The 25,489-nt window shown below is 47.4% G+C and overlaps 1 protein-coding gene and 1 pseudogene across 3 annotated transcripts in view; both read right to left on the bottom strand.

Moving 5' to 3' along the window:
* SAMM50 (SAMM50 sorting and assembly machinery component) overlaps window positions 1-24,332 on the bottom strand; it is a 44,074-nt gene extending 19,742 nt beyond the window's left edge. Inside the window, exons 1-9 of one of the 3 annotated variants that reach the window (XM_003812407.6) lie at window positions 21,715-24,332; window positions 13,919-14,029; window positions 12,765-12,866; window positions 8,507-8,594; window positions 4,985-5,091; window positions 4,328-4,458; window positions 4,006-4,093; window positions 1,075-1,203; window positions 437-508 (exon numbers count right to left, since the gene is read on the bottom strand). In XM_003812407.6, coding sequence (XP_003812455.1) covers window positions 437-508; window positions 1,075-1,203; window positions 4,006-4,093; window positions 4,328-4,458; window positions 4,985-5,091; window positions 8,507-8,594; window positions 12,765-12,866; window positions 13,919-14,029; window positions 21,715-21,735 — 849 coding nt within the window. In that variant the 5' untranslated portion in view covers window positions 21,736-24,332. Of the gene's footprint in view, window positions 1-436; window positions 509-1,074; window positions 1,204-4,005; window positions 4,094-4,327; window positions 4,459-4,984; window positions 5,092-8,506; window positions 8,595-12,764; window positions 12,867-13,918; window positions 14,030-14,088; window positions 14,246-21,714 lie in introns of all 3 variants that reach the window. The other 2 variants (XM_034948615.2, XM_063603133.1) reach the window with 2 other exon arrangements.
* On the bottom strand, window positions 17,820-21,587 carry LOC117977411 (large ribosomal subunit protein eL33-like; annotated as a pseudogene).
* Window positions 24,333-25,489: the final 1,157 nt, after the last annotated feature.

Raw genomic sequence — 25,489 nt, 5'->3', positions numbered from 1 at the left:
ACAGCCCGCCTCCAACACCAGCAGAGAAGCACGCTCCTCTAAGGTGGTGAAGACCTTCCTCCAGCACCTCCTGCTGCCACGATGCACCTGCCCTGCAGCCATTGAGGGGTGACCCCTGCCTTCGGACACTCTCTCCCAGGTAACACCAAGTCACAGCCCTCCTCCTGGCCTATTACAGGCCCTCATCAAGGATGCCACAGCCTTACCCCCACCTTGGGTTCTGTGAAGGCACAAGACTGAACTGCAGGGGGTAGGGAGCAATTTCCGGGCTGGAAGCCCTGAGAGTGGAGCTGGCGACCCTCACAAGCGATACTGCATGTGCGATTACTCTGTGAGACTGCCCACCCCCAGGCCCACCCAGCCCACCGGGACTTTATGTACTGTCCAAAACTTGGCTCCCCTCACCCTGCAGGGGTCACAGGTGAAACAACACTACCTGGTTAACTTTCAGCAAAGCACCTCTCCTTGGTAAGATGGAAGAATTCCGAGAATCGATGACCATGGCGTGCTGAAAGAAATTTGAATGGGGATATTTTCACTTTAAGAAGTTCTATTAGATAACCATGAGCACTCACAGCACGTGGGCCACACCACGCTAGCACTCTACAACTATCATGTCATTTCGTGTTCACAGAGCCCTTGGAGGAAGTGAGGGTGACTGTCCCTATCTTACATAGGAGGACACTGAGACGTCCACACTGAGACTTGAGCTTCAACTGAATAAACGATTCCTGCTCACTACGTGGGAGTTGAACACCCACCACCGGGTTCGTTCTCTCAAGGAGCTCGACGCCCTGGCCTCAGTCGGCTCAGCCTGGTTCCTCCTTCTTTTTGAAAGCTGAAATTCCACAGTCAGCTCTGAAGCACACCTCTTCCTGTTACCAATGACATTATTTGGAAAGGACCACGCGAGGCAGGACACCACAAGCCCTCGGGGAGTGGGGGCCGCCACTGTGGACACCCCATCTGGGTGACGCTTCTCAGTCAGCCCTGATATTGGCAAAGACTGTTTTCCCAATGCATAGCATGGTTCCATCAACAAAATTATTTACTCCAACTAAGAGAAACTGTTACCGAAAGAGATGATTTCAGTGAATGTCCGCTTTCTTTTCGAACAGCAAATGACGCCGTCCTTGAGAGGCAGCCCAGTTCTCGCCACACGCCTTCCCACTTGACAGTGTGGCTGGTCTTCCATATGGGAAACTGCAACATGGAGATCAGACATCTTTCCGGACCACACATACTTAGGAAGTTGTTGCAAATCATTTTTTGGAATGAAGCATCATGAAACAATGAACTAAATATCTAATTTTTTTTAATGATGAGAGAGAGGGAGAAGGGGAAGAAGAGAAGAAGGGGAAGAGAAAACCAGAGGGAAGAAGGACAAAGGAAGAAAGGAGGAAAGCTGTGAACGGAATCAAAGGCAGTACTGCTCTAAGTAGCAGGACTGCACCCCAGGTGAGGGACAGGGCTGGTCTGAGGGCTGCAGGTGCTATCTCTCTCGTACTGCTCTAAGTAGCAGGACTGCACCCCAGGTGAGGGACAGGGCTGGTCTGAGGGCTGCAGGTGCTATCTCTCTCCCACTTCTTTGTAATGGGTAAGACACCTAAGATGATCTGATGGCGCAAACCCCACCTGGTCCACCCGACCCTGTCTGAAGCCAGGCCTGGCAACCCAGCGACTTGCACCGGCCCAGAGAGAAGGTGGCAGAGACGAGAGTTATGTGGGAGGCGAGGGATCCTTCCTGCAGCAGAGGCCTGAGCCAGGTGAATTCTGGGGTCCAAGCAGGTGGCACCTGCTTCCCAGCCTGACGCTCTCTTTCCTGCTGCCAGGACAGCTCATCTTAGATTTCTATCTCAGAGAAATGTTTTCTGAACAGTGAACAATGTTTGGTGGCTTTGAGAAGTGGTAGGACAGTGATTTAACTCTCACAAGGAAGCCACGTCACCCCACACTCCCCAGGGGGTGTCCCATGCTGGGCCCTCTCTAGCCCTCAGGCTTGCAATTGAACTCCAGGCCATGGGGTGAGTGGGTCGCCAGCAGGCCCAGAACACTCCATCCCGCCTTCATAGTGAGAGGCACCCACCTCAGCACCCACAGGGCACCATGCCAGGCACTGGGGAGATGGTACAGGAGGGGCAGCCTGCACAGCCACCATCTCTACACTTAGGGCCACCTGGGATTCAGGCACTTTCCCAAATTCCTACGGGAGGTGTAGAGCTTCCTAAATCATTTCTTCATTCCTTAGAAGGCCTGACATGGGCCCCAAGGATACCACTGAGTATGATCTGGTCCGTTCCTCTAGGAGCTCAGCTTCAGGGCTGCTGGCGACAAGGTCTCTGCCCTCCCCTTTCCTCCTCCCCTCTACCTGCACCCACCCGAGGGCCGAGTCTACACTTTGGTGTCTTTCATCTCTGCTATTCCTTGTGAAAAAATAAGGTATTTCTACTCTCCTAAAAATCTGCTCTTTAAAAAGGCTTAGAAAGAAATGAAGCATGACACTGGGGAGAAGGGTGGCTAAGCTCCCGGGAGCCCGACCACTGTGGGTGCACACAGGCACCTGGAGACCTGCTGGAGGACGGCAGGCTGGAGAGAGCAGCGTGTGGCCCAGGTTTCCCCTCCACGGCCCCACCAGAGGGCATCCGAGGACGGTATCAAAGCAGAAAGGTGTCTCAGGGCTGCTCCCTTCCAGACAAGAAAATTTGGAGAAAAGGAAATGAAAGTGCAAATGTGCCTGGATTCTCCCATCTCCATCTTGAACCTGGAGTCTACCTGGCCCAGCTCTGTGTGCTCTGAGTTCTCATGGCCTTGGTCTGCAAGGACCAGAGGCCCGAGGCACTAACGCACCTCAAGCACCTGCACTGCGCCACGCGCCGCATCAGGAGCTTTACCACGCCTCTCATCCAACCCTCACAACGGCCCTGGGAGACCGCGCGCTCCTGTCCTTCATTTCACAGATGAGTCATTTGCCTGAGGTCGCACAGCCCTAAGGGAGACGGGGGAGTCAAGCCCAGGTGGTCGCCTCCAGGGCTTCTGCTGGGTTCTTGGAGGGAGAGCACACTTAAAGCTTCCTGGGCCCCACTCTCTGTGAGTCGGACTTGGCAGCTCAAGGTGGAGCCCGCGAATGTGCATTTCTAACAAGCCCACAGCTGAGGTCGATGCTGCTGGTCTGAAGACCACATGTGGGGAACGACTCTTACATAGTATTCTATCTCAGGGCTCTCTGCATGAACTAAAGCCCAGAACAAGAGGAGTCAGGAACAGCGGCAAAAGGAAGGAGAAAAAAAAAAAAGCAGGTTATCATAAAGCCCCAAAAAGGCCAAATGATATGAATTCCAATGGCGGCATTTAATCACACCCTTCTAGGTGTAAACTTAGGTGTGAACCAAAAATGAAACCTTCCGGACCAGGCGCAGTGGCTCACGCCTGTAATCCCAGCACTTTGGGAGGCTGAGACGGGCAGATCACTTGAGGTCGGGAGTTCGAGACCAGCCTGGCCAACATAAGGAAACCTCCATCTCTACTAAAAATAACAAAAATTAGCTGGGCACGGTGACGGAGGCTGAGGCAGGAGAATCACTTGAACCGGGGAGGCGGAGGTTGCAGTGAGCCGAGATCGTGCCATTGTACTCCAGCCTGGGCGACAAGAGCAAACCTCTGTCTCAACAAAAAAAAAAAAAAAAAAAAAAAAGAAACCTTCCAGTGATCTGACCAACTCTGCTGACTATGAGAAACTGTCAGTCTCCACACATATGGGGAGGGACAACCAATGGTGCCTCAGGTAGTCAGGACCAGGTTAAGGAGCTGCTAACATGGGCATCAGCCACTCTCGGGTCCCTGTAGCCTGTACTCGGCTAGAGAAGAGGCACCTGGCCAGGAGGTACCTGGTGCGGAGGGCAGAGGGCCTGTGCTTTCCACGCTGCCCTCTTGCTGCCTTTGGGAATCAGTGAAAAAGCCACCCTGTTTTCCCCCAAGCCCAGAGGGAAGGACTGAAATGCTACTCACACTGTACTCAGCTGACATTCCTCTGTCCGTCTCCCGCAGTGAGCTCCAAGGGAACTGTCCAGTAACTTTATATAAGTTTACAGAGAAACTAGGAGACAATGGGATAGAGCTTTAAAAGCTGAAACAGTGATTAGAACTTGCACACATTTAAATCAACAGATTTAACACTACGCCCGTAGGGCTCATCTTCAAGAGGAAATCTACAGCATGTGGTCACTGCAGAAGTGGCAGCTGATTCTGTCATGGTTCTTTTCACAAATAAGCCACCTATTTTAACTTTTCTATCAGGCCAGTGTACTCAATGATCTGTTGGGCTTCCTACTTTCTTTCGAAGTTTCCGGGCCGTGGTTTGAAGAAGGACAGGCCATACGAAGTTTCTTTTGTTCCATAGGAAAACTGAAAGGTCACCTTTTCTGCACGACCAAGAAGATTAGGAAGCTTGAGGCCAAGTACCTAGGAGGGAAAAAAAAAAATAGCAGTGGTCTAAATGGAAGGAATGAGAACTTTGGATTGGATAAAGACTATGCTAGCTAAGGGACTTTCATAAAAACAGAAGGAAGATGCTAACTACAGATCTAGTCTTTCATTTGTAATCACTTTCATTCTTTAAAACATGCCGCTGCTGAGTGCTCACATCCTGCATTCAAACCTGATTAATGCAAGGGACAAGCTAACCTTGCCACCCGTGAGGCTCAAGAATGTTACAGATTTAGAGTTTAAAGGAATTTGAACAAGAGACTATTAATATGAACATTCTCCAAATCATTCCTAATTACTAACGTTAACATTGTTATCAAACAACCCAAAACATATTATCACCAATTCTACGGTGATTAAAGAGAAACCACAAAAAACAACAGATTAAAGCAAATGAAATGACCGAATTTTGAAACTATCATCAGCTTTTAGAATGCAGTCATAGTATAAAAGTTCCCAACTCAAAGTTCCAATATAAGAAAGTAAAAAGCCTGTAGCATACCATACTGCCTTCATTGTTTCCAACCATGGTGTTATAACTGCCCGTTAATCTCCTCAATTCAGTTACTTCAAAGGTAACGTCTAACCCATTTGGAAGTGCATCATCACCTAAATAAAAAAATATTAAACAATAAGACAGCCAGGATGTTATTTTACTTTGGGTTCCCATTGCTAAAAAAGACAAAAAGCAATCTGAAGGTTCATTCTATTTTACAATCTCCTTTGGAAAATAATATAATCATGAGAAACGTTTAAGAACACTCCCACACAAAATCAAAATATTGCACACCTCTACACCAAAAAATAATGTTTCTAGTTTCTCTGGTAGAATATATCAATAAACAGGGCTGAGCACAGTGACTCAGGCCTGTAATCACAGTGCTTTGGGAGGACAAGGTGGGAGGATCACTTTCAGGCCAAGAGTTCAAGACCAGCCCCGGCAACATAGCTACAAAAATTTTAAAAATTAGCCAGATGTGGTGGCGAACACCTATAGTCTCAACTATTCGGGAGGCTGAGGTGAGATCACTTGAGCCCAGCAGTTGGAGGCTGCAGTGAGCTATGACTGTGCCACTGCATTCCAGCCCGGGCGACAGAGCAAGACCCTGTCTCTAAAAAAAAAAAACCAAAACCCAAAAAACAAAAACAATCTACCTTTGCTACAAGGAGATAACTATAAGCAGCATTATTCACTTAAGCAAACTTAAGCAAACAATATTTGCTAAAGGAATCTGTTCTCCTATTAGAGAGGTCCTTGAAAATATTTGGGTTCTCAATTCAACCGACATGAAAATGTGGAACTCACATGACAATAGGGGTGTCAGTAACCCTCGAAGATAAGTGTGAGATTGTTTACTGTGTTACTGTGTGTAAGAGGCATGTCTGTCCTCCCCTGCACCAGGTATGATTTGGGTCTGAGCTGGAAGCAGCCACCTCGTGACCCACCATGGCCCTGGGGTGCCTTGTGCAGAGCGGGCTGGGCTCTGTAGGAATGAGTGGCCTCTCACAGGAAGGAAAGGTGACTCCTGCCTTGTACACAGGGGTGCTCAGCCCTGGCTGGACATCTAGACGCATCTGGGCAACTGTCAAAATATGCTGATGCTCAGGCACCGCTCTAGGAACTCAGGTCCAACAGTTCTAGGGTGGAGCCTCAGTACTGTCTTTTCTTTTTTTCTGAGATGGAGCCTCATTCTGTCACCCAGGCTGGAGTGCAGTCGGATGATCTCAGCTCACCGCAACCTCCACCTCCCAGGTTCAAGCAATTCTCCTGCCTCAGCCTTCCGAGTAGCTGGGATGACAGGCACCCGCCGCCACACTCTGCCAATATTTTTTGTATTTTTAGTAGAGACGGGGTTTCACCATGCTGACCAGGCTGGTCTCGAACTCCTGACCTCATGATCCACCCGCCCTGGCCTCCCAAAGTGCTGGGATTACAGGCGTGAGCCACCCCGCCTGGCACCATCTTTTCTTTCTTTTTCTTTTTTTATTTTTTATTTTATTTTATTTTTTATTTAGTGGACTTTATTTCTTAGAGCAGCTTTAGGAGCACAGAAAGATAAAGAATTGAAGCCAGCAACAGTGGGTTGCAGGTAAAAAAAAAAGATAAAGCAGAAAGTACAAAGTTTTTGTACAAACTACAAAAGTACAAAGAGTTTCCATGAACCTCTCCTTACCCCGACACACACTTACTAACACCTCGCATGTGTGGTACATTTGTCACAACTGATAAACCCACACACCAACTATTAACTCAAGTCCAGTGACTTCCCAGCCTCCCCTGCACCTAGGTGTGGCCAAGTGATTAAGTCCTGGCCAATGGGATGAGAGCAGTGCCGTGTACAACACCTAGGACAGGTGCTTAAAGGGAGGGGTAAGCCCTCTCAACCTCCTGTGCTCCTCCAATACTGGAATGAGGACACGGTGCTCAGCCATCAGAGGGACTCAGGGACCCTAGGGATGACAAAGCAACAAGACACCACGGGGGGAAACTACACCAGCCCAGGGTGACTTCAGGGAACGAAGCACCACACCAGCCCAAGGTGACCTCAGGAAACCACACTAGCCCAAGGTGACTTCAGAGAACAAGGCACCACACTAGCCCAAGGTGACCCCAGGGAACCACAGGAAACCACGCCAGCCCAAGGTGACCTCAGGGAACACAGCACCACACCAGCCCTTGGCAGTCTCCCAGCTGTGTGGAGAGATGGAGACTTCTCTCTTGTCTAAGCCACTGTTCTTTTAGGTTTGTTAGTGTTGGCTGAAACTATACTCCAAATAATGAAAATGTCCTTAGTTTACCTAGCACCTTATTTTTTGCAAGCATTTTCCTATATTGTCTTATCTAGGCCTTCTCAAAATTACCCCCCATTCAATTCTGAAGAGTTACTCATTCACAGATTCATTCCAAATTTTATTTTTCAATGGTGTCTGCTGAATTCTGACTAAAGTGGGAACTCTACCGCGCCATGTTAGGCCCACCATGGTCTGGGCTCCTGACGGCTTTTCTTCCTTGTCTTCCAGCACTCCATTCCCCCAACCTGCACTCCAGCTCTTCCTACACTTGCGGTCCACCCAGTGAGCCACTCTCCCCTGGCGTGGGCCTGATAAGTGCTATCTCTGTCCCCAGAACATTCTTCACCCCACCTCACTACCAGCCTTTCTCCCCATACTCGCTCAGATGCATCTTCTAGGTCTCAGCTCAGACATCGCCCCTTCAGGGACACCCTCTCTGATCCCCTTCTCATGCCCTGGCCAGGTGAACTGTCTCCTCCCTCAGCCTCTTACAGCACAACATAGCGACTGTGCTGCCATCACTTACTGGTCTGCCCCCAACCCAGCCCCACTGACCGAAGCCCCTTCAGGAGGAGACCACGCCCTGTGTGCTGCTATGACCGAAGCCCATCAGGAGGAGACCACGCCCTGTGTCTCCCTCTGGGGCCTGCACAGGGCTGGCCTCGAAGCAGGTGCTCACTAGCCAAAGAATAAATGTTGAGAGACGTGCCCAGTATCACACAGCAACAAGAAAATGGGCAAAAACTAAAATGGAAATTGGATTCCCTCGTCTTTTTAAAGCCTACACTGAGATGGGGTCTGCACAGTGCTGGGCTGGGCTATGTGAACGAAGCCTGGCCCCCTCCTTCAGAGTCACTCTCAGGCCCCCATGCAGTCCAGGGCTTTACACAACAGTATCTTCAAAGTTCACCATTCCTCCCCGGCCTCATACAAAAATCCAGGCCCGCAACTGTAAGCCCAGCTACTCAGGAGGCTGAGGCAGGAAGATCGCTTGAGCACAGGAGTTCCAGACCAGCCTGGGCAATACAGCAAGACCCCTCTCCAAAAACAAACAAAAAATCCAATCCCTTCCCTGAGACTGCTAACTCAAGGACTACCTGTTTGATCAACTTTCAGGTTCTACACAGCAGGGAGCGGTGCTCTGCTGCCCAGATCTGCATCTGGCCACAAAAACAGCTTTTCTCTGATGGACAGAAAGGGAATTATAAAGATACTACACCACAATATGTACCTTGACATGTGTCAATCAAAACATCCACTTGTCTAAAAATTCCAAGACGGAGCAATTTTTCACGGGCTTCATGAGATTTCCGCATTACCTATAAAATGGGGGAAAAAAAACAAGAAATACATTCTTCTACGATACAGAAACAGCAAATGGCAGCCACACGGCGAGGCTGTAGTTTACCATTCGGTGCTAAGTCAGATCACTGAGCAGAGAGCACTACCAAGACCAGCCACATGACAGAAGGGAAAAGCACCACAGGGGCAACAAAAATGCCCATTCACAAGTGCAAAACCAAGCCTTGGCACCAAGAGTGTGCAACATATAATCCCCTTCGTATAAACAACAAGATTAACGCAGATACACAAACCTAACACACAGCCTAGAACGTTGTGCTGGAAGAGATCACAATCGTGAACAGTGGTTATGTCTGGCAAAAGAAAGACACGTGTGTCTGCACACCTTTTCATTTTTTTTTTCAGCTCTCCCTTTGAGGAAGAAACGCACATCTTCTTGTGGTGTTTCAATTTTCTATTCATTTCTTTACTTTCTTTTTTTTTTTTTTCTTTTTTCTTTTTTTTTTTTTTTGAGACAGAGTTTTGCTCTGCCACCCAGGCTGGAGTGCAACGGTGCAATCTCGGCTCACTGCAACCTCTGCCTCCCAGGTTCAAGCCATTCTCCTGCCTCGGCCTTCTGAGTAGCTGGGATTGCAGGCACAGACCACCACGCCAAGCGAATTTTTTTTTTATATGTTTAGTAGACATAGGATTTCACCATGTTGGCCAGGCTGGTCTCGAACTCCTGACCTCAGATGATCCACCTGCCTCGGCCTCCCAAAGTGCTGGGATTACAGGCATGAACCACCACGCCCGGCCTTTCTAACCATCTCTAACCACTGTTAGAAATGTTCAACTTTGTGTCCTTTCTTTGTTGTCAACAGCAGTTCCTTCTAATGCACAGAGTCCATTCTCATTGGAAGGACAGGTAGAAGGAAGGTAAGGCAGTGAGTGCTGAGGACACAGAGAAGGAAAGGCCCTCGTGTGATAAGGAAAGTTGAGATTCCACCCTGCAGGTGAAAGGGAGTCACTGTAGAACTGTCAGCAGGAGACAGAAAGGATCACATTTCCTTGTGAGAAAGAACGGATCACACAGACGAATGCGGTATTCTGCCCAGATGGGAGAAGCCTGCAGGTGAAGGATGCAGGGGGTGCTCTGGCAGCAGCCTCAGGGGCTAGGGTGAAGGCAGGCCCAGTGCAGGCCATGGTATTGGAGGGGAGGACAGACCCTGGAGACATTTCACAGGCAGGGGTCAGAGGACACTGCCACTGCCTACGTAGAGTGCATGAGAAGAAGAAAGAGGCTAAGAAAGAAGCTACTGAAACTGCAGCTCGGCGCTTAGCACTGGGCTAGCGCTGAACACCATTAGAGAAGTCAGGAATAGAGATGGGAAGACAGGCAGGGCAGACGGATGGAAAAGGGACGACTTCAGATCTCAGCCCCATGGAGCTAGAGACGGCTGTGGCAATGCCATGAGGAAACGTTGAGTTGGCAGTTGCATAGTCAGGGCTACAGCTCAACACAGAGGAGCTGGCTAGAAAGACAGCATGGGGAGCCCTCCGCATTCAGGCTGTAACTGAAACCTGGGATGTGGATGAGATCACCCAGGAGACTGATCCTTGTGGAAAAGCAACACTTAAGGATGCTCACAGGGAAAAGGAGCTGACAACGGAGCCTGAGAATGACTGTGATGAGACGGAAAAAGCAACCCAGGAAAATGGTCACCAAAGCCCAGGGAAGAGGCAAGCGCAAGAAGAGGGACAGACACATTCAAAAGGCAAATAACAAAGCAGGACAGATACATTCAGCTGAGGCTACAAAGCGATCATTTCTTCAATATGCAAAGAGCTATTGCAAATCAACAAAAGCCAAATGACCCAATGGAAGACAGAAGACACCAAGTTAATTCACAAGAGAGATATGAATGAACACTAAACAGAAAAAAAAAAAAATGCTGGATCTCATTCATAATTAAATAAATGCAATTTAAAACAATGAGATGGCATTTTTCTTCTAACAAGATGGCAAGAATTTAAAAATTGTGATAAAACCCAATTTTGGGAAAGAGACCGTCTCACGGACTGCTGTAAGAGAGTGGACTTGAGGGCCGGGTGCAGTGGCTCACACCTGTAATCCCAGCACTCTGGGAGGCCGAGGCAGGTGGATTACCTGAGGTCAGGAGTTCAAATCGAGCCTGGCCATGGTGAAACCCCATCTCTACAGCAATACAAAAAATTAGCCAGGCGTGGTGGTGTGCACCTGTAATCCCAGCTACTCAGGAGGCTGAAGCAGGAGAATCACTTGAACCCAGGAGACGGAGGTTGCAGTGAGCCAAGATTGCGCCATTGCACTCCAGCCTGGGCAACAAGAGCGAAACTCCGTCTCAAAAAAAAAAAAAGACAGTGGACTTGTGCAATCTCTTTGCAGAGCAATACGGCTGCATCAGTGAACACTGCAGAGTGCACACAATTTGACCCAGGAATCCCACTTCCAGGAATTTATCCTAAAACACAGTCAATGTACACAAAGACACACTAAGATGTTTAGTACAGCATTGTTTGTAAGAGTGAAAATTAATTTAAATGCCCATCAATGGAGAACTGTTTATAATAAAATGTAGAGGGCCGGGTGAGGTGGCTCATGCTGTAATCCCAGCACTTTGGAAAGCCAAGTTGGGAGGACCACTTGTGCCAGGAGTTCGAGATCAGCCTGGACAACATGGCAAAACCCCGTCTCTACAGAAAAATTTTAAAAATTAGCTAGGCATGGTGATGTGTGCCTGCAGTCCTGGCTACTCAGGAGGCTGAGGTGGGAGGATTGCTTGAACCCAAGAGGTTTAGGCTGCAGTGAGCTGTGTTCACGCCACTGGACTCCAGCCTGAGCAGGACTTGCACCAGAGCAAGACCCTATCTCAGAAAAAAAAATTTTAAAAAGTTAGAAAGTGTGTACAACGAGGTACCACACGGCCAACAGACTGGTATGTACTGATGTGAAAAGATCTCCATAATTTATGTCAGAAAAGAAAAAAAAATGTAGAGAATGGCATTACTGTTTAAGGAACATACATGTTTATACACTCGTACAACATATCTAGGAAACTGTCAGCCACGTTACCTCTGGAGAGCAGACTGGGATTGGCCGGGGTAGGGAAAATTGTCCTTTTCATTTCAATACCCTTCTGTACCATTTGATTTTCTATGCTTCCTTCTTACTGTGCTTACATGTTACTTTAATTTTTTAAAAATACAAATTTGGCCAGGCACGGTGGCTCATGGCTGTAATCTCAGCATTTTGGCAGGCCGAGGCAGGTGGACCACTTGAGGCCAGGAGTTGAAGACCAGCCTGGCCAACGTGACAAAGCCCCATCTCTACTAAAAATACAACAAAATTAGCCAGGTGTGGTGGCGCACACCTGTAATCCCAGCTACTTGGGAGGCTGAGGTGTGAGAATCCTTTGAACTTGGGAGGCAGAGGTTGCAGTGAGCTGAGATTGTGTCACTGCACTCCAGCCTGGGCAACAGAGCAAGACCCTATCTAAAAAAATTGAAAAAAGATTCTTTTTCTTTTTCAATTTTTTTTAAGTGGGAATGGTCCACAGTGCCAAACACTGCTGCTGCTGCAAGGTCAAGTGAAATGAAGACAAAGGAGCCAGCTGGACCTGGCCACGAAGAAGTTGCTGGTGACCTCTGTCTGGGCATGTTCAATATGGTCCCATGGGCAGAAAGGCAGAGGAAACCACCCACAGTGGAGATGAGAAACGGGGTGCAGTGCAGGAAGGAGACTGCTCCACAGACAGAGCCAGGGCCTGAGGAGACAGGGAGTGTGTCCCAGATAAGCGCCCACCCCACGGGGTTGGCAAGGGAGAGTACACTCTCAGGAACTCAGCGCGGTGCCTGGGAACGGCTGTGCACTAACCCCATTGGCTCGCATTACAGCGCTGGCAGAGTTATGAGGAACGCAAGAGGAGACACTTCTTTCTCCAGGATAAGAGACAGGAGGAAAAGGCAAATGCGAATACATGGAGTCTGTAGGAGGCACCACGGGAACTCGGGGGGTTCAGCTTGGGGGTGCCAAGGCTCCCTGTGGGGTAGGAGCCAGATCTCCGGCACAGAGGCCGGGCGCAGGGTGCTCTGTGGTTTCACACGGGGACATTTACGAGTTCTTCAGAAGAGACTGGGAAAGCACACCATGTAGAGACCACACCTACCTCAATTAGGTTTTTGGCCTTGAAAACATCTCCAATTTCACAAATGATGACATCATCTTTAGTCCTTCCAAGTCCATCAAAATGAACATGTTGAACAAGCACCTAAAAGTCACACAGGGACAGTATTAGGATGACACGAGGCCAACAGATTAGGTGTCAAGACTAAAGACAACGTCAAGGTTTAATTAGTGTCAAGGTTTTCTTCAAGTTTAATAACCCACACTTCTTACTTCTGGACTTTACTATCTTTCACATCTTTTCAAAAAACCGGTCACTGTGACTTCCCCTTTGCTCGGTATGTACTTTCTGTGAACAAGAGCTACAAATCCTTTCCAGCCAGATGACCCAGGACCAGGTGAGCCCTAAACCCGGGCAGGCCACAGACAACCCCTCTGTCCTTCCTAACAGGCACGCTGAGCACTGGCCTGTGAATGAATGCTGGCCATGACCCCTGACTTAATAACTATGCGCAGAAAAATTAGCCGGGTGTGGTGGTGCATGCCTATAGTCCCAGTTACTCTGGAGGCTGAGGCAGGAGAAACACTTGAACCCAAGAGACAGAGGTTGCAATGAGCCAAGATTGTGCCGCTGAACTCCAGCCTGGGTGACAGAGTGAGACTTCATCTCAAAAAAAATTTTAAAAATAAAAAAAACAAAACAAAACCGTATGCATCCTCTAAAGACCCCGCAGGGATTTCAGGTGGCACAATAAATGCTGACTCAAACTGGCCCTCACCTCTCAGTCTCGCTAGAGAGTAAACTCGTCAAGAACTGGAAAAGTGTATTCAAATTTCAAAGGTAATAAATTTAGGAAAAGTTTCATTTGAGACCCACAGTCTTTTTTCTGGGAGTAGGGAATGGAAATATAAATTTAAGTATAGTTTGAGTTTGTCCTTGATATATTTTTGGTTTTTGTCATAAATACAAAAGTGTGTTTGTCTAAACCTCCCACATAAAAATCACCAAGGAAGAGCGACTTCTTTAAAAATAGAAACTGTTTTTCTAAGAGTCATCAGTTTTTCTAGTTGTAGGTGGTTACAAACTCTTCTGATAAAGGCACGGAAACAGGTTAATTCCTTTACATCTCCCTAGTGGTGTACGGAAGTGAATGTTTCTACTAACAATTCTATCAAGACCTTCAACAGAAAACTCACATCTTTGTTTTCAAGAATTTCCTGTTTAGCTTCAGGCTCAACTTCAACAAATTCAGCTTCTTCTCCTAATCCTCCAAAATCAGGTCCACTTGATGGAAGAGGCTCCAAACTCTGAAAGTGAGGGAGCGACCACAGATAAATGACTTTGTCACATATATACACACACTTACCTTTGAGTTTTGTCTTTAGATGGTGCTGCAGAAAATTCAGTAGTTGTTCCCTTCAAGTAGAGGTAGGGGCAGGAATAGGGACCAGGGAGTACAAAGGTGCCGTCAGCTATTGCTAATGAGCAAGTTCTTGGCTTGGTGGTTAACTCACTGGTGGTCACTAAATAAAAGATAAAAACTAATTAACAGGGAAGGGCAGGGGGAGTGTGGCGGCTCATGCCTTAATCCCAGCACTCTGGGAGGCCAAGGAGAAAGGATCACTTGAGGCTAGCAGCTTGAGACTAGCCTGGACAACACGGCAAGACCCCATCTCTAAAAAAAAAATTAACCAAAAGGGTCATGCACACATCCATGATGACATGTCATGAATGAAGGATTATGACCAACCTAATTCTGGACATCTGAGGCCCGACGGAAATTAAAAAATCATTTAAAAATAAAATGCCACAAAGGCATTTATCAGGGGAAAAAAAGGAAAATAATTTGCTCTCCTGTTGTTATAGAAAGCATCCTAATTTTTAGAATTAAAATTGTACACATGTTAGGATAGCTACCTTGACAAACCAGATTACTAAGAAAACATTTTATGTAGACCCTGACAGGTTTTTTCATTTCAGAAAGTCTCATTCACATTAAAGGGAACGGCATATGCTCATAAAATGGACTCGAAAGCATCTCTTTCTACAATCTGAATTGATATTACCTCAAAATATTAAAGCAACTTCTGAATGAGCATTCCGTAGGCTGTGTCTCATCTAATATTTCCAGGAGGACATTGTATCTATCTATTTATCTATCTCTCTATATATATCTATATATAGTTAAGACAGACAGTCTCTGACTTACAATGCTTCAACTTACAGTTTTTTGACTTTACAATGATGCCAAAGTGATATGCGTTCAGGAGGAACTGCACTCCGAGCACCCACACAGCCATTCTGATTTTCACTTACAGTACTCGAGAAACTACATGAGATCTTCAACACTTTATTCTAAAATAGGCTTTGTGTTAGATGATTTTGCCCAACTGTAGGCTAATGTAAGTGTCGTGAGCACGTTTAAAGTAGGCTAGGCTAAGCTATGATGTTCTGTCGGATATGTGTATTAGATGCATTTTCAACTTACATTTCAACTTACGATGAGTTTATTGGGTTATAGTTGAGAAACATCTACATAAACATAATATTACATACACACACACACACACACACACAATCACTTGAGCCTAGGAGTTTGAGACCAGCCTGGGCAATATAGAAGACTTCATCTCTACTAAAAATAGTAATAATAGTAAAAATAAAACATAAAGAAAGGTCAAGTATGGTGGGTCACACCTGTAATCCCAGCACTCTGAGAGGCCCAGACGGGAGGATTGCTTGAGCCCCAGAGTTCAAGATCACGCTAGGCAACATAATGAAGTCTTGTCTCTATTTTAAAATAATAGGCCAGGCACAGTGACTCACACCTGTAATCCCAGAACTTTGGGAGACCAAGGCGGTCAGATCACTTTAGGTCAGTAGTTTGAGACCAGCCTGGCCAACATGGTGAAACTCCATCTCTACTAAACAAATACAAAACTTAGCCAGGTGTGGTGGTGTGTGCCTGCAGTCCCAACTACTTGGAAGGGTAAGGCAGGAGAATCGCTTGAACCCAGGAGACAGAGGTTGCAGTGAGCTAAGATCACTCCACTGCACTCTAGCCTAGGTGACAGAGCAAGACTCCATCTCAAAAATAAAAATAAATATACTCATGTATACATTGTATTATATATACTTACATATTTAACATATACTATTTATTCAATTCTTATTTGTTCCTATGTTTGCTTGACCATAAGTCTCCGGGACACATGCTTAACCACACGAGGATACCCAGTCACCTCTTAGAGATGGACACAGAAGGTCTAGTGTGGCACCAAGCGATTCTTACAAATCAGCAAGTTTGGAGAAAACTATGTGAACCAATATCTGACTATTTCCTTGCTCCAAGAATTCTCTACAATTAGGCACTTTTAAAGTGTGTGTTTAACATCTGCAAATATGGAGCAGTGGGGCCTCTGGGCTACTATCCACTTTTCCCCGGAAAGGTAACTGACCTGCCAGTATCATATTCCCTTTCCAGGCCCTTCCCTAAAAGCCTCTGATGATCCTCAGAAGTACCTAAAGGAAGAGCATCCATCTAGGTTCCTTAGCAGGGTACAAGGAACTCTGCCGTAAGGCCTGCATCTGCTACTCCAGTTTCCATCTCCACCACCCGCTCCACCCGCACATTCAGGCTTTTGCATACCTTGCCCCCTCTTCCAGAATAACTTGCCCCTATGAAGCTTCAAGATCCACCTTAATGTCATCTCCTGCAAGCCATTCCTGGCTTCTTTAGGGAGAATCCGTTCCTCTCTCACAGGGACACCTCTTGATACTTGAAGTCTGTGACCTTCACAGGTACCCCTTTTGTTTCTTTTTTTCTTTTGAGACAGAGTCTTGCTCTGTGGCCCAGGCTTGAGTGTAATGGCGCAATCTCGGCTCACTGCAACCTCCACCTCCCGGGTTCGAGCCATTCTCATGTCTCGGCCTCCCAGCTAGCTGGGATTACAGGTGCGTGCCACTACACCTGGCTAATTATTGTATTTTTAGTAGAAACGGGGTTTCGCCATGTTGGTCAGGCTGGTCTTGAACTCCTGACCTCAGATGATCCACCCGCCTCGGCCTCCCAGAGTGCTGGGATTACAGGCGTGAACCACTGTGCCTGACCTGTTTCTTATTTTTATCTGCCCTGGCACCTCGGAAGTACTCAATAAATATTTGTGGAATGGGGAATGAACGACTTTTCCGTTCTTTCATTTAACAAATAAGTACTGAAAGTCCACTGTGTGCTGGGTGCTGGGTTCACAGCAGTGACCAAGACCGGGTCCTTGTGGGTAAGGAAGATCATGTTAGGCAAAGAATGGATAATTTCCCATCTCTATCCTTTCAATTTTGTTGTGCAATATTTTCAAAATGGAATTATTATATTTCTCAAAAATATGAACAAAGTAAGATTATGTGCACATACTCATCTTAATCTGAACGCCTAGCAAAAATGCTTTATCTAGGCAAAGGTTTATATCCCATTAAGCTGAAAAAATTCCACTGCACTTTCTAAAATCTCCAAGCATGAAACAAGGTTCACCAAAGATCTTCCAGGTCCATCTGTATTCTTTAATCTAAAATCCAGACTTCAAGAGATGACACCATTGAAGTTTCACAGTTACAACCTCTTATACCTATTCATACATCTTATATCTATTTTTCTATTATCTCTAAACCCTAAAGTCATTATAGGATTAATACCCTGTAAATATACTTTAATCAAAATATTTGTAACTGTGTTACTAATATTCATTCATTCACCAAATATTAAGATCCTACTATGTGACAAGCACTTATAAGAACCTCACCCTCATAGAATGTACATCCCATAAATTCTATGCCTAGAATAATAGGCATGGGGTGAGTGTTTGGTAAAATCCGCTAAAATATATATTTGGGCTAGGCACAGTAGCTCATGTCTGTACCTAGCAGTGGCACTTTGAGAGGCCAAGGCAGGAGGATCACTTGAGCCCAGGAGTTTGAGACCAGCCTGGGCAACATAGTGAGACCCTGTTTCTATTAAAAAGTGTGTGTGTGTGTGTGTGTGTGTGTGTGTGTGTGTGTGTGTGTAATATAAAAAAAAAAAATATTTGGATGTAGCCTTTAACCTTTAAGCAGATCGGTCTACCAGTCAGTCAATAAGTGTGTATTGAGCACCATGTGCAAGGCAGTGGGTATGGGACATGAAATAAATTGAATGAGTTATGAACAGCATCTTTAAAGTGAGATAGACTAGAATCCAAGAGAAAATATAACAACAGGCTGGGCACAGTGGCTCACGCCTGTAATCCCAACACTTCAGGAGGCTGAGGCAGGCAGATCACCTGAGATCAGGAGTTCAGGACCAGCCTGGCCAACATGGTGAAACCCCATCTCAGGTAAAAATACAAAAGTTAGCTGGGTGTAGTGGCACCTGTCTGTAATCCCAGCTACTCGGGGGGCTGAGGTAGGAGAATCGCTTGAACCCAGGAGGCAGAAGTTGCAGTGAGCCAAGATCGCGCCACTGCACTCCAGCCTGAGAGACAGAGCAAGACTCCATCTCAAAAAAAAAAAAAAGAAAAGAAAACTGAAAATATAACAATACATAACACATATTAAGTATTATTGCACAAAATTTTGTTTGGCATAAGCATGAGTACTAGGTGGTAAATGGCAAATGTTTTCTTACTGTTTGAGTCTTGATCAAAAAGTCTGAAAGACACTGGCTAGTGGGATGAAAAGGTCAAATAAAAGAACTGAAAACGTTTTTTCTCAAAACACTCATCAAAGAAGCAGCAATTTTAATGTAAAAAGAGCTCCACAGGCTGGGCGCAGTGGCTCATGCCTGTAATCCCAGCACTTTGGGAGGCCGAGGCGGGTGGATCACAAGGTCAGGAGATTGAGACCATCCTGGCCAACATGGCAAAACCCTGTCTCTACTAAAAATACAAAAATTAGCCAGGTGTGATGGCACACGCCTGCAGTCCCAGCTACTCAAGAGGCTGAGGCAGGAGAATCACTTGAACCCGGGAGGCAGAGGTTGCAGTAAGCCGAGATGGCGCCACTGCACTCCAGCCTGGGCGACAGAGAAAGACTCCACCTCAAAAAAAAAAAAAAAAAAAAAAGAGCTCCATAAAGGCAGATACTTTTTTCCCTGTATCCCTGGCACCTATCACAGTGCTAGGCACATAGCAGGCCATCAATAAATATGAGCTGAATAAATAATGAGTGATTACTTTGTTCAAGATGCCACAGGGGATGCAAGCCAAGAAGATGCAGTTCCTACCATTACATCTAGAAATTTAGGATCAAAGGATAAGACGAAAATGCAAACAGACCCAAAACAAGCCAAAATGTAAATGGCACCAAAGGAAATGGCATGGAAAGGCGGAAGCCCATCCAAATGCGGGGGAGATAAAGAACTTTCAGAACGGAGTTCTAAAAGATGGGAATATTTTGATGCTAAAGACGGATGATGGGAGGGGGAATGGAGTGCAATAGTGCGGTCCAAATAAAGCCATCCTCACAGGGCTAACAAGAATTCTGGACAAAGGCCAGGCGTGGTGACTCATGCCTGTAATCTCAGCACTTTGGAAGGCCGAGGCAGGCGGATCACAAGGTCAGGAGATCGAGACCATCCTAGCTAACACAGTGAAACCCCGTCTCTACTAACAATACAAAAAATTAGCCGGGCATGGTGGCAGGTGCCTGTGGTCCCAGCTATTCAGGAGGCTGAAGCAGGAGAATGGTGTGAATCTGGGAGGCGGAGCTTGCAGTGAGCCAAAACCGCGCCACTGCACTCCAGCCTGGGCACAGAGCGAGACTCTGTCTCAACAAAAAAAAAAAAAAAAAAAGAAAAAAATTATTCTGGACATCTGGACAGAAATGTAGTTATAATTGGCTGGGCACAGTGGCTCACACCTGTAATCTCAGCACTTTGGGAGGCCGAGGCGGGATGATCACTTGAGGTCAGGAGTTCAAGACCAGCCTGGCCAACATGGTGAAACCCCCGTCTCTACTAAAAATACAAAAATTGGCTGGGTGTGGTGGCGTGCACCTATAATCCCAGCTACATGGGAGGCTGAGGCAGGAGAATCCCTTGAACCTGGGAGGCGGAGGTTGCAGTGAGTGGAGATTGCACCATTGCACTCCAGCCTGGTCAACACAGTGAGACTCCATCTCAAAAGAAATGTAGTTACAATTAACCATTAATCAAGTTGCCTTTTTTTTTTTCAAGAGCACAAATCCACATTGATTTATTGACTTTTCATTAGTTTAAATCCTTGAGGGGTACAGCATTACTCGGATTCTGTGTCCAATAGCCTTAGCAGGAAGATTGCTTCAGAATTTGGCACGAATCATGCCATTGTTTCTGTGGGCCCGAGTTACCTTTCCCCAGATTACTCTGGCTTTGTTTGATTTGCCGCCAGGAGTCACTATGTTGTTCTTTGCTTTGTATACATGAGCCCCAATAGAATTCTTGTTTCATCTCGGGCATAAACACCTTCAATTTTAAGAAGAGCTGTGTGCTCCCTTTGGTTCCGGAGACTCCACTTATAGCCAGCAAAAATGGCCTTGGACCACAGCCTTCCAGACATATTTCCTTTCAGAAGTCCTGCTCCCGGCAGGCCGCCACAGGAGCCAAGATGGCAGGAAGAGCTCAGGTTGCACTCTGACCTACTTGCTCGTAACCAAAAGTCACAGATACTATTTGCATCCCCATTGATTTTACAGATTGGATTTCTAAAATTAGAATCATAAGGCTTTTGCTTAAGAGTTGCTTTAGATGTTTTTCAGATCACGAATTCCAGCAAAACTGATGCTGCCAACCAGTTTGAAGACTCCTCCCCCCAACAGAGGAACAGAATCGGCATGAGAAGTTTCCTCATCTCCCCGTCCCATAACTTCACCCTTCACTCTTCCACCAATCAAGGATCTCCACACTTCAGCAAAAACATGAGGTCCAAACTCCCGAAGGAGATGGATTTGAGGTTTCCTCTCTTTTCCCATCACCTCGTTCAGCGGCCCTGCAACTGAAACTCTTTCTCTGCTGCAACCCACTGTCTGAGTGTATTGACTTATCGAGCACACTGAGCAACAGACCTATTACAGTTACACAAAGAGATGTCAGAAGAGAAACGGTGTTTGATCTGAATGAAAGACATATAAAGGGAAGTTAAGTCCAATTATCGATGTCAGGCTGCGACTTCTGTGCTAAACTTTTTTGGAAGTTAATGGGGAACTACTGAAAACGTCTATGCAGGTCAAGTGAAGCAATCAAAGTTGCAGTAGAAAAGTAGTGTTGGGGCTGAGACTCAGGAAATCTGAGGTTTTAGGCCATTTGGAACCAGTAACTATGTGATCTTGGAGAAGTAACTCATTATCTGGCCCTTATTTAAGATTAGGATAAACGAGAGGAGTTTGGCAACCAGTACAGTTAGTCAGGCGCCAGGCACCCAAGTATTCACATGCATTGTCTTTTAATTCTCTTTTAAGCCAGGCGAGGTAGGTACTATTACTACCTCCACTTTAAAACAGGAAGTAAGGCAGAGAGCGGTTGCGTCTTTTGCACGGTAGACAGGAGAAAAGAGGACCCCTAGATAGGTTTGAGTTAGAAGACTTCAAAGGATTCTTGTTGCTCTAGGAGCCTACAATGGCTCCAGCAGCGGCTGAGCGGGGAAAGGCTGGAAGTGACCAGTAAAGAGAGAAAACTTAAAATCATGCAAAGAAAGAGCACATTCACTGCGGTGTAAGACATCACAGAAAGTTGGCAAGTCCTTTGGGCCACGGACTCGCCGAGTGACCTTTAGCAAGTCTCGTCCCTCCTATCAGGTTCCTGCTCGAAGGTCTGCGAGACTCGCTGGCCCGAGGCGACCTCTTTTCGGCCTCCTCCACCCAGCCCGGCACCCTCGGCACCCTCTCTCCCGGTGAACCCTGGGCGCAGCCACGAGAGCGTCTCCCCGCGGCGCCCGTCTGCCCTGCTGGCCCAGAGGCCTCGCAGCCCGCGGGTCGCTGGGCCTCTTACCCGGGCGTGCACAGTCCCCATGGTTCCCTCTCCAGCCGCTGCCTCGCAGAGCTGCCCGGGCGGGACAGAGCGTCTGCTGCTGAGGGCAGAAGGCGGGTCCGCGGTGGCGGAGCTGCAGGTCAAGGCAACTCCCACAAACCCCCGGACACGGAACACTGGGGGCGGCCATGATTCCCCGCCTTCTCCCCGCCCCCTGGCTCGCGATGCCTTCGCTCATTGGTCCTTATGCGCCTGTGACCCGGATGTTCACACGGCCGCGGAGGACGTTCTGACTGCGCAAGCGAAGAGCGTTCACTGACATCCGCGAAGCTGCTGGCGCGTGGAGTGTGTGGGGAGGGCGCCTGGAGGGCGCGGTGAAGGTGGGTCTGCGAGAGGGTCCGCTGGGAGGCTGGCGTCTGGCGTTGGCGCCTGAAAGAGATCAGGCCAGCTGTTGGGTGTCACGCAAGTCCTGCTGCTCTTAGCCCTCCTGGCACCCCCGACCCGAGGGTGCTGTGCTTGTCCCCACGCGCCGGTGAAGCCCCGAGACTCAGCGGGGAGCCCCCGGGTCCGGCCACCCCCGAGCTGCAGTAGTCAGGTCTCACCGGCATCTGCTACACAAACCCGGATTGGTGCCCTGGCTCCTTTCCTTCAAGTCATTGGAACCCCCACTCAAAATCGTCAAAATGAAGACGATGGTCATGTCTCCTTCTCGGGGGTTGGATTAAAAGGGCCTACTGTGAGAGACGGAAAGCAAAGCTCCCGGCCCCGGGCCGGGCACACGGTGGACACTAGATAATGACCGCTATTCACTCAACTGCAGCCAGTAATTATGGGCGAGGGCCATCTAGGTGCTTGCATGAGAACCAGTCATATCGGTGAAGAAGACGGCCATGGGCTTAGGTTTTGGTGGCAAAACAGCTCCCCTGCCCCAAAAAAGAGAATAGAAAAGAAAAAGGCATAATAAATATCAGCCACACATTGTGATAAGTATATTGAAAGAAACGAGACAGAATAGGAAAAGAGGAAGCTTCAGTATCCTGTCACGTTGCCACTCCCTCCTGATAACAGAAGCATCTTTTCTTCTCTCCCCTTACTCCGTCCCAGAAACCCTGACACCCTTTCCATTTAAATAGCACAGCCTAGGCCTCCAACATCCCTGAGCTAAATATTCAAGTCCACATGTCCCTTCTTGCCTGGAAAGAGACAGAACCCAGCACCAGCCAGGCCCCTGCCCTTCCCTCATTCTCAGTTCCCTGAGCTTCAATTCCTTATCTGTAAAATGGGAATGCTAGCCTAAGGCATAAGGTCTGAGGACCTGAGATCAAGCATGGGGCCTGGCACACTGTAAACATCGAATCAACCAGATTTTCTTTGCCCAAACAGCCCTCTTTTCTTACACTTTCTTCCTCGTTATTCTTCTGAGTATGCCACTTGTAAAGGATAAGCCATGAGGTTGCCCTGCAGAGTGCAAGATGGTTGCAATATTTGAGAGCCTATTGTGTGTGAGGCCCTGGAGGATGGCAGAGGGAACAGGAGGAAAACAAAGTCACATGCTTTACCCTCAAAGGGCTGTCTGCGATAGTTACAATGTATATATTAAAGGCTATCTGTGATAGTTACAATGTATATAATATATTAAAGGCTGTCTGTGGTAGTTAACAGTGTGTATATTAAAGGCTGTGATAGTTACAATGGGTATACTATATTAAAGGCGGTGGTAGTTACAATGTATATAATATATTAAAGGCTGTGATAGTTACAATGTACATAATATATTAAAGGCTGTGATAGTTATAATGTATATATTAAAGGCTGTCTGATGGTTATAATGTATATAATATATTGAAGGCTGTCTGTGATGGTTACAATGTATATAATATACTGAAGGCTGTCTGTGATAGTTAAAATGTATATATTAAAGGCTGTCTGTGATGGTTACAATGTATATAATAAAGACTGAGAAGTCTCACAGTGCATATACTGGTTTCCTTCTCTTTAACCCAGTATTTCTTGAATTTATTGGGTCATAGAGATTTTTGGTTTTGGAGATTTTTCTGTGGCCTCTGGCAATGCTATTCAACAGTATTTCTTGTGCTCCTCTTTTGGGCACAAGAGAGGATTGCATCTCCCTGCTCCCATCCATGTGACTTGCTTTGGTCAACACATTGTGAGCAGAAGAGATATGTGCCACTCTGGATGAGAACCTTTAAGAACCATATTTCTCTCACCATGCCATGGCAATCAGCGATCCCCCAATGGTGGGGCAGCTACAGGCTGGGTCTGGGAGTGAGGACGACTTAAAATGAAGCCCAGCCACATTTGCTGGACATACAGCACGAATGAGAAATAAACCTTTTGGGTTTTGCTTGTTAATGCAGCATAACTCAGCCTATCCTATATGATAATACCAGCTAGAAACATCTTCAAGGAAACCAGCATCCCAGAAAACCTGGTTTACAAAGTGCTAATCTGGTCCAATCAGAAGTAGAAGTGCAGTTTAGTGACTAAGCTAGTTTCCTTAATAAAATCCAGGCTGAGTGCGATGGCTCATACCTATAATCTCAGCACTTTGGGAGGCCGAGGCAGGAGGATTGCTTGAGCCCAGGAGTTCAAGATCAGCCTAGGAAACACACCCCATCACTACAAAATAAAAATAAAAACTAAAAAAAATAGCTGGGCATAGTAGCATGCACCTGTAGTCCCAGCTACTCCAGAGTCTGAAGCAAGAGGATTGCTTGAGTCCAGGAGTTCAAGATCAGCCTGGAAAACAGTGAGACCCCATCTCTACAAAAAAAAATTTTTTTTAATTAGCTTTTAATTTATTTAATTAAAACCTCCTCAGGAAGCTGAAGGAGGAGGATTGCTTGAGCCCAGGAGGTCAAGGCTGCAGTGAGCTGTGATTGTGCCACTGCACTCCAGCCTGAGCAACAAAGCAAGACCTTGCCTCAAAAAAGTAAAGAAAAACACCCCAAATTTAATTGGCCATGGGGAGGGGAGACTGGATCTTCCCACTGGAGTCATCCACCTATTAGTTTGGGACACCCCTTGGGGTGCCCTTTTTCGTCACCTTCCCAGGGCCTGAGCGCCCTGAGGTGAGGGGCTCACCTCATTGCCTCTATCACCCAGCACCTGACCTCTGAGGAGTGAAGGTGAATCAGTGAGAGGAGCCTGGAAGGGCATTCCCTGGGTGGAGGTCCCCTCGGGAAGCAGGGTGACTCAGGGAAGAGGCTCTGAGCTGCTGGTGGGACTGCAGGAGCTGGAGAGGGTGTGCTGGGAGGGAGTCTGGAGGCAGAGGAAGGCGCTGGGGTTGTGGCGGGGCCTCAGCTTGCCCAGCAGCAACGTGGGTCCACTCGGGAAGCAGGGTGACTCCGGGGAAAGGCTCTGAGCTGCTGACAGGGCTTCAGGGGCTGGAGGGGGTGTACTGGCAGGGGAGGCCTGGAGGCACAGGAAGGTGCTGGGTGTGGTGGGGCCTCAGCTTGCCCAGCAGCAATGTGGAGGGCAGATGGGCCCAAGGCTGAAAACAGGCCTTGGCCCCCAGAGGGAAGCTGTTGCAGCAACCCAGGTAGAAAGTACCAGGGCTGACCCTGGCAGCAGTGGGCTGGGGACAAGAGACCAGATTCCAGAGATGACAGCAGAGGCAGTGCTGGGACCAGCTGGAGTTGGAGCGAGGGAGTCTCCCTGAGTCCCCAGTTCCAGGCTGGGGTGGCTTTGGAGCTGCAGAGCTGAGGTGCTGTGAGCTGGAGGGCTTGATGTTGAGGGGCTGCTGGTGTTGAGTAGAGCCAGAAGGTGGGTAGGT

The sequence above is a fragment of the Pan paniscus genome, chromosome 23 (assembly GCF_029289425.2).
Source record: "Pan paniscus chromosome 23, NHGRI_mPanPan1-v2.0_pri, whole genome shotgun sequence".
In the NCBI taxonomy this organism is placed as follows: Eukaryota; Metazoa; Chordata; class Mammalia; order Primates; family Hominidae; genus Pan; species Pan paniscus.
This window is presented reverse-complemented; position numbering and strand designations above follow the sequence as displayed.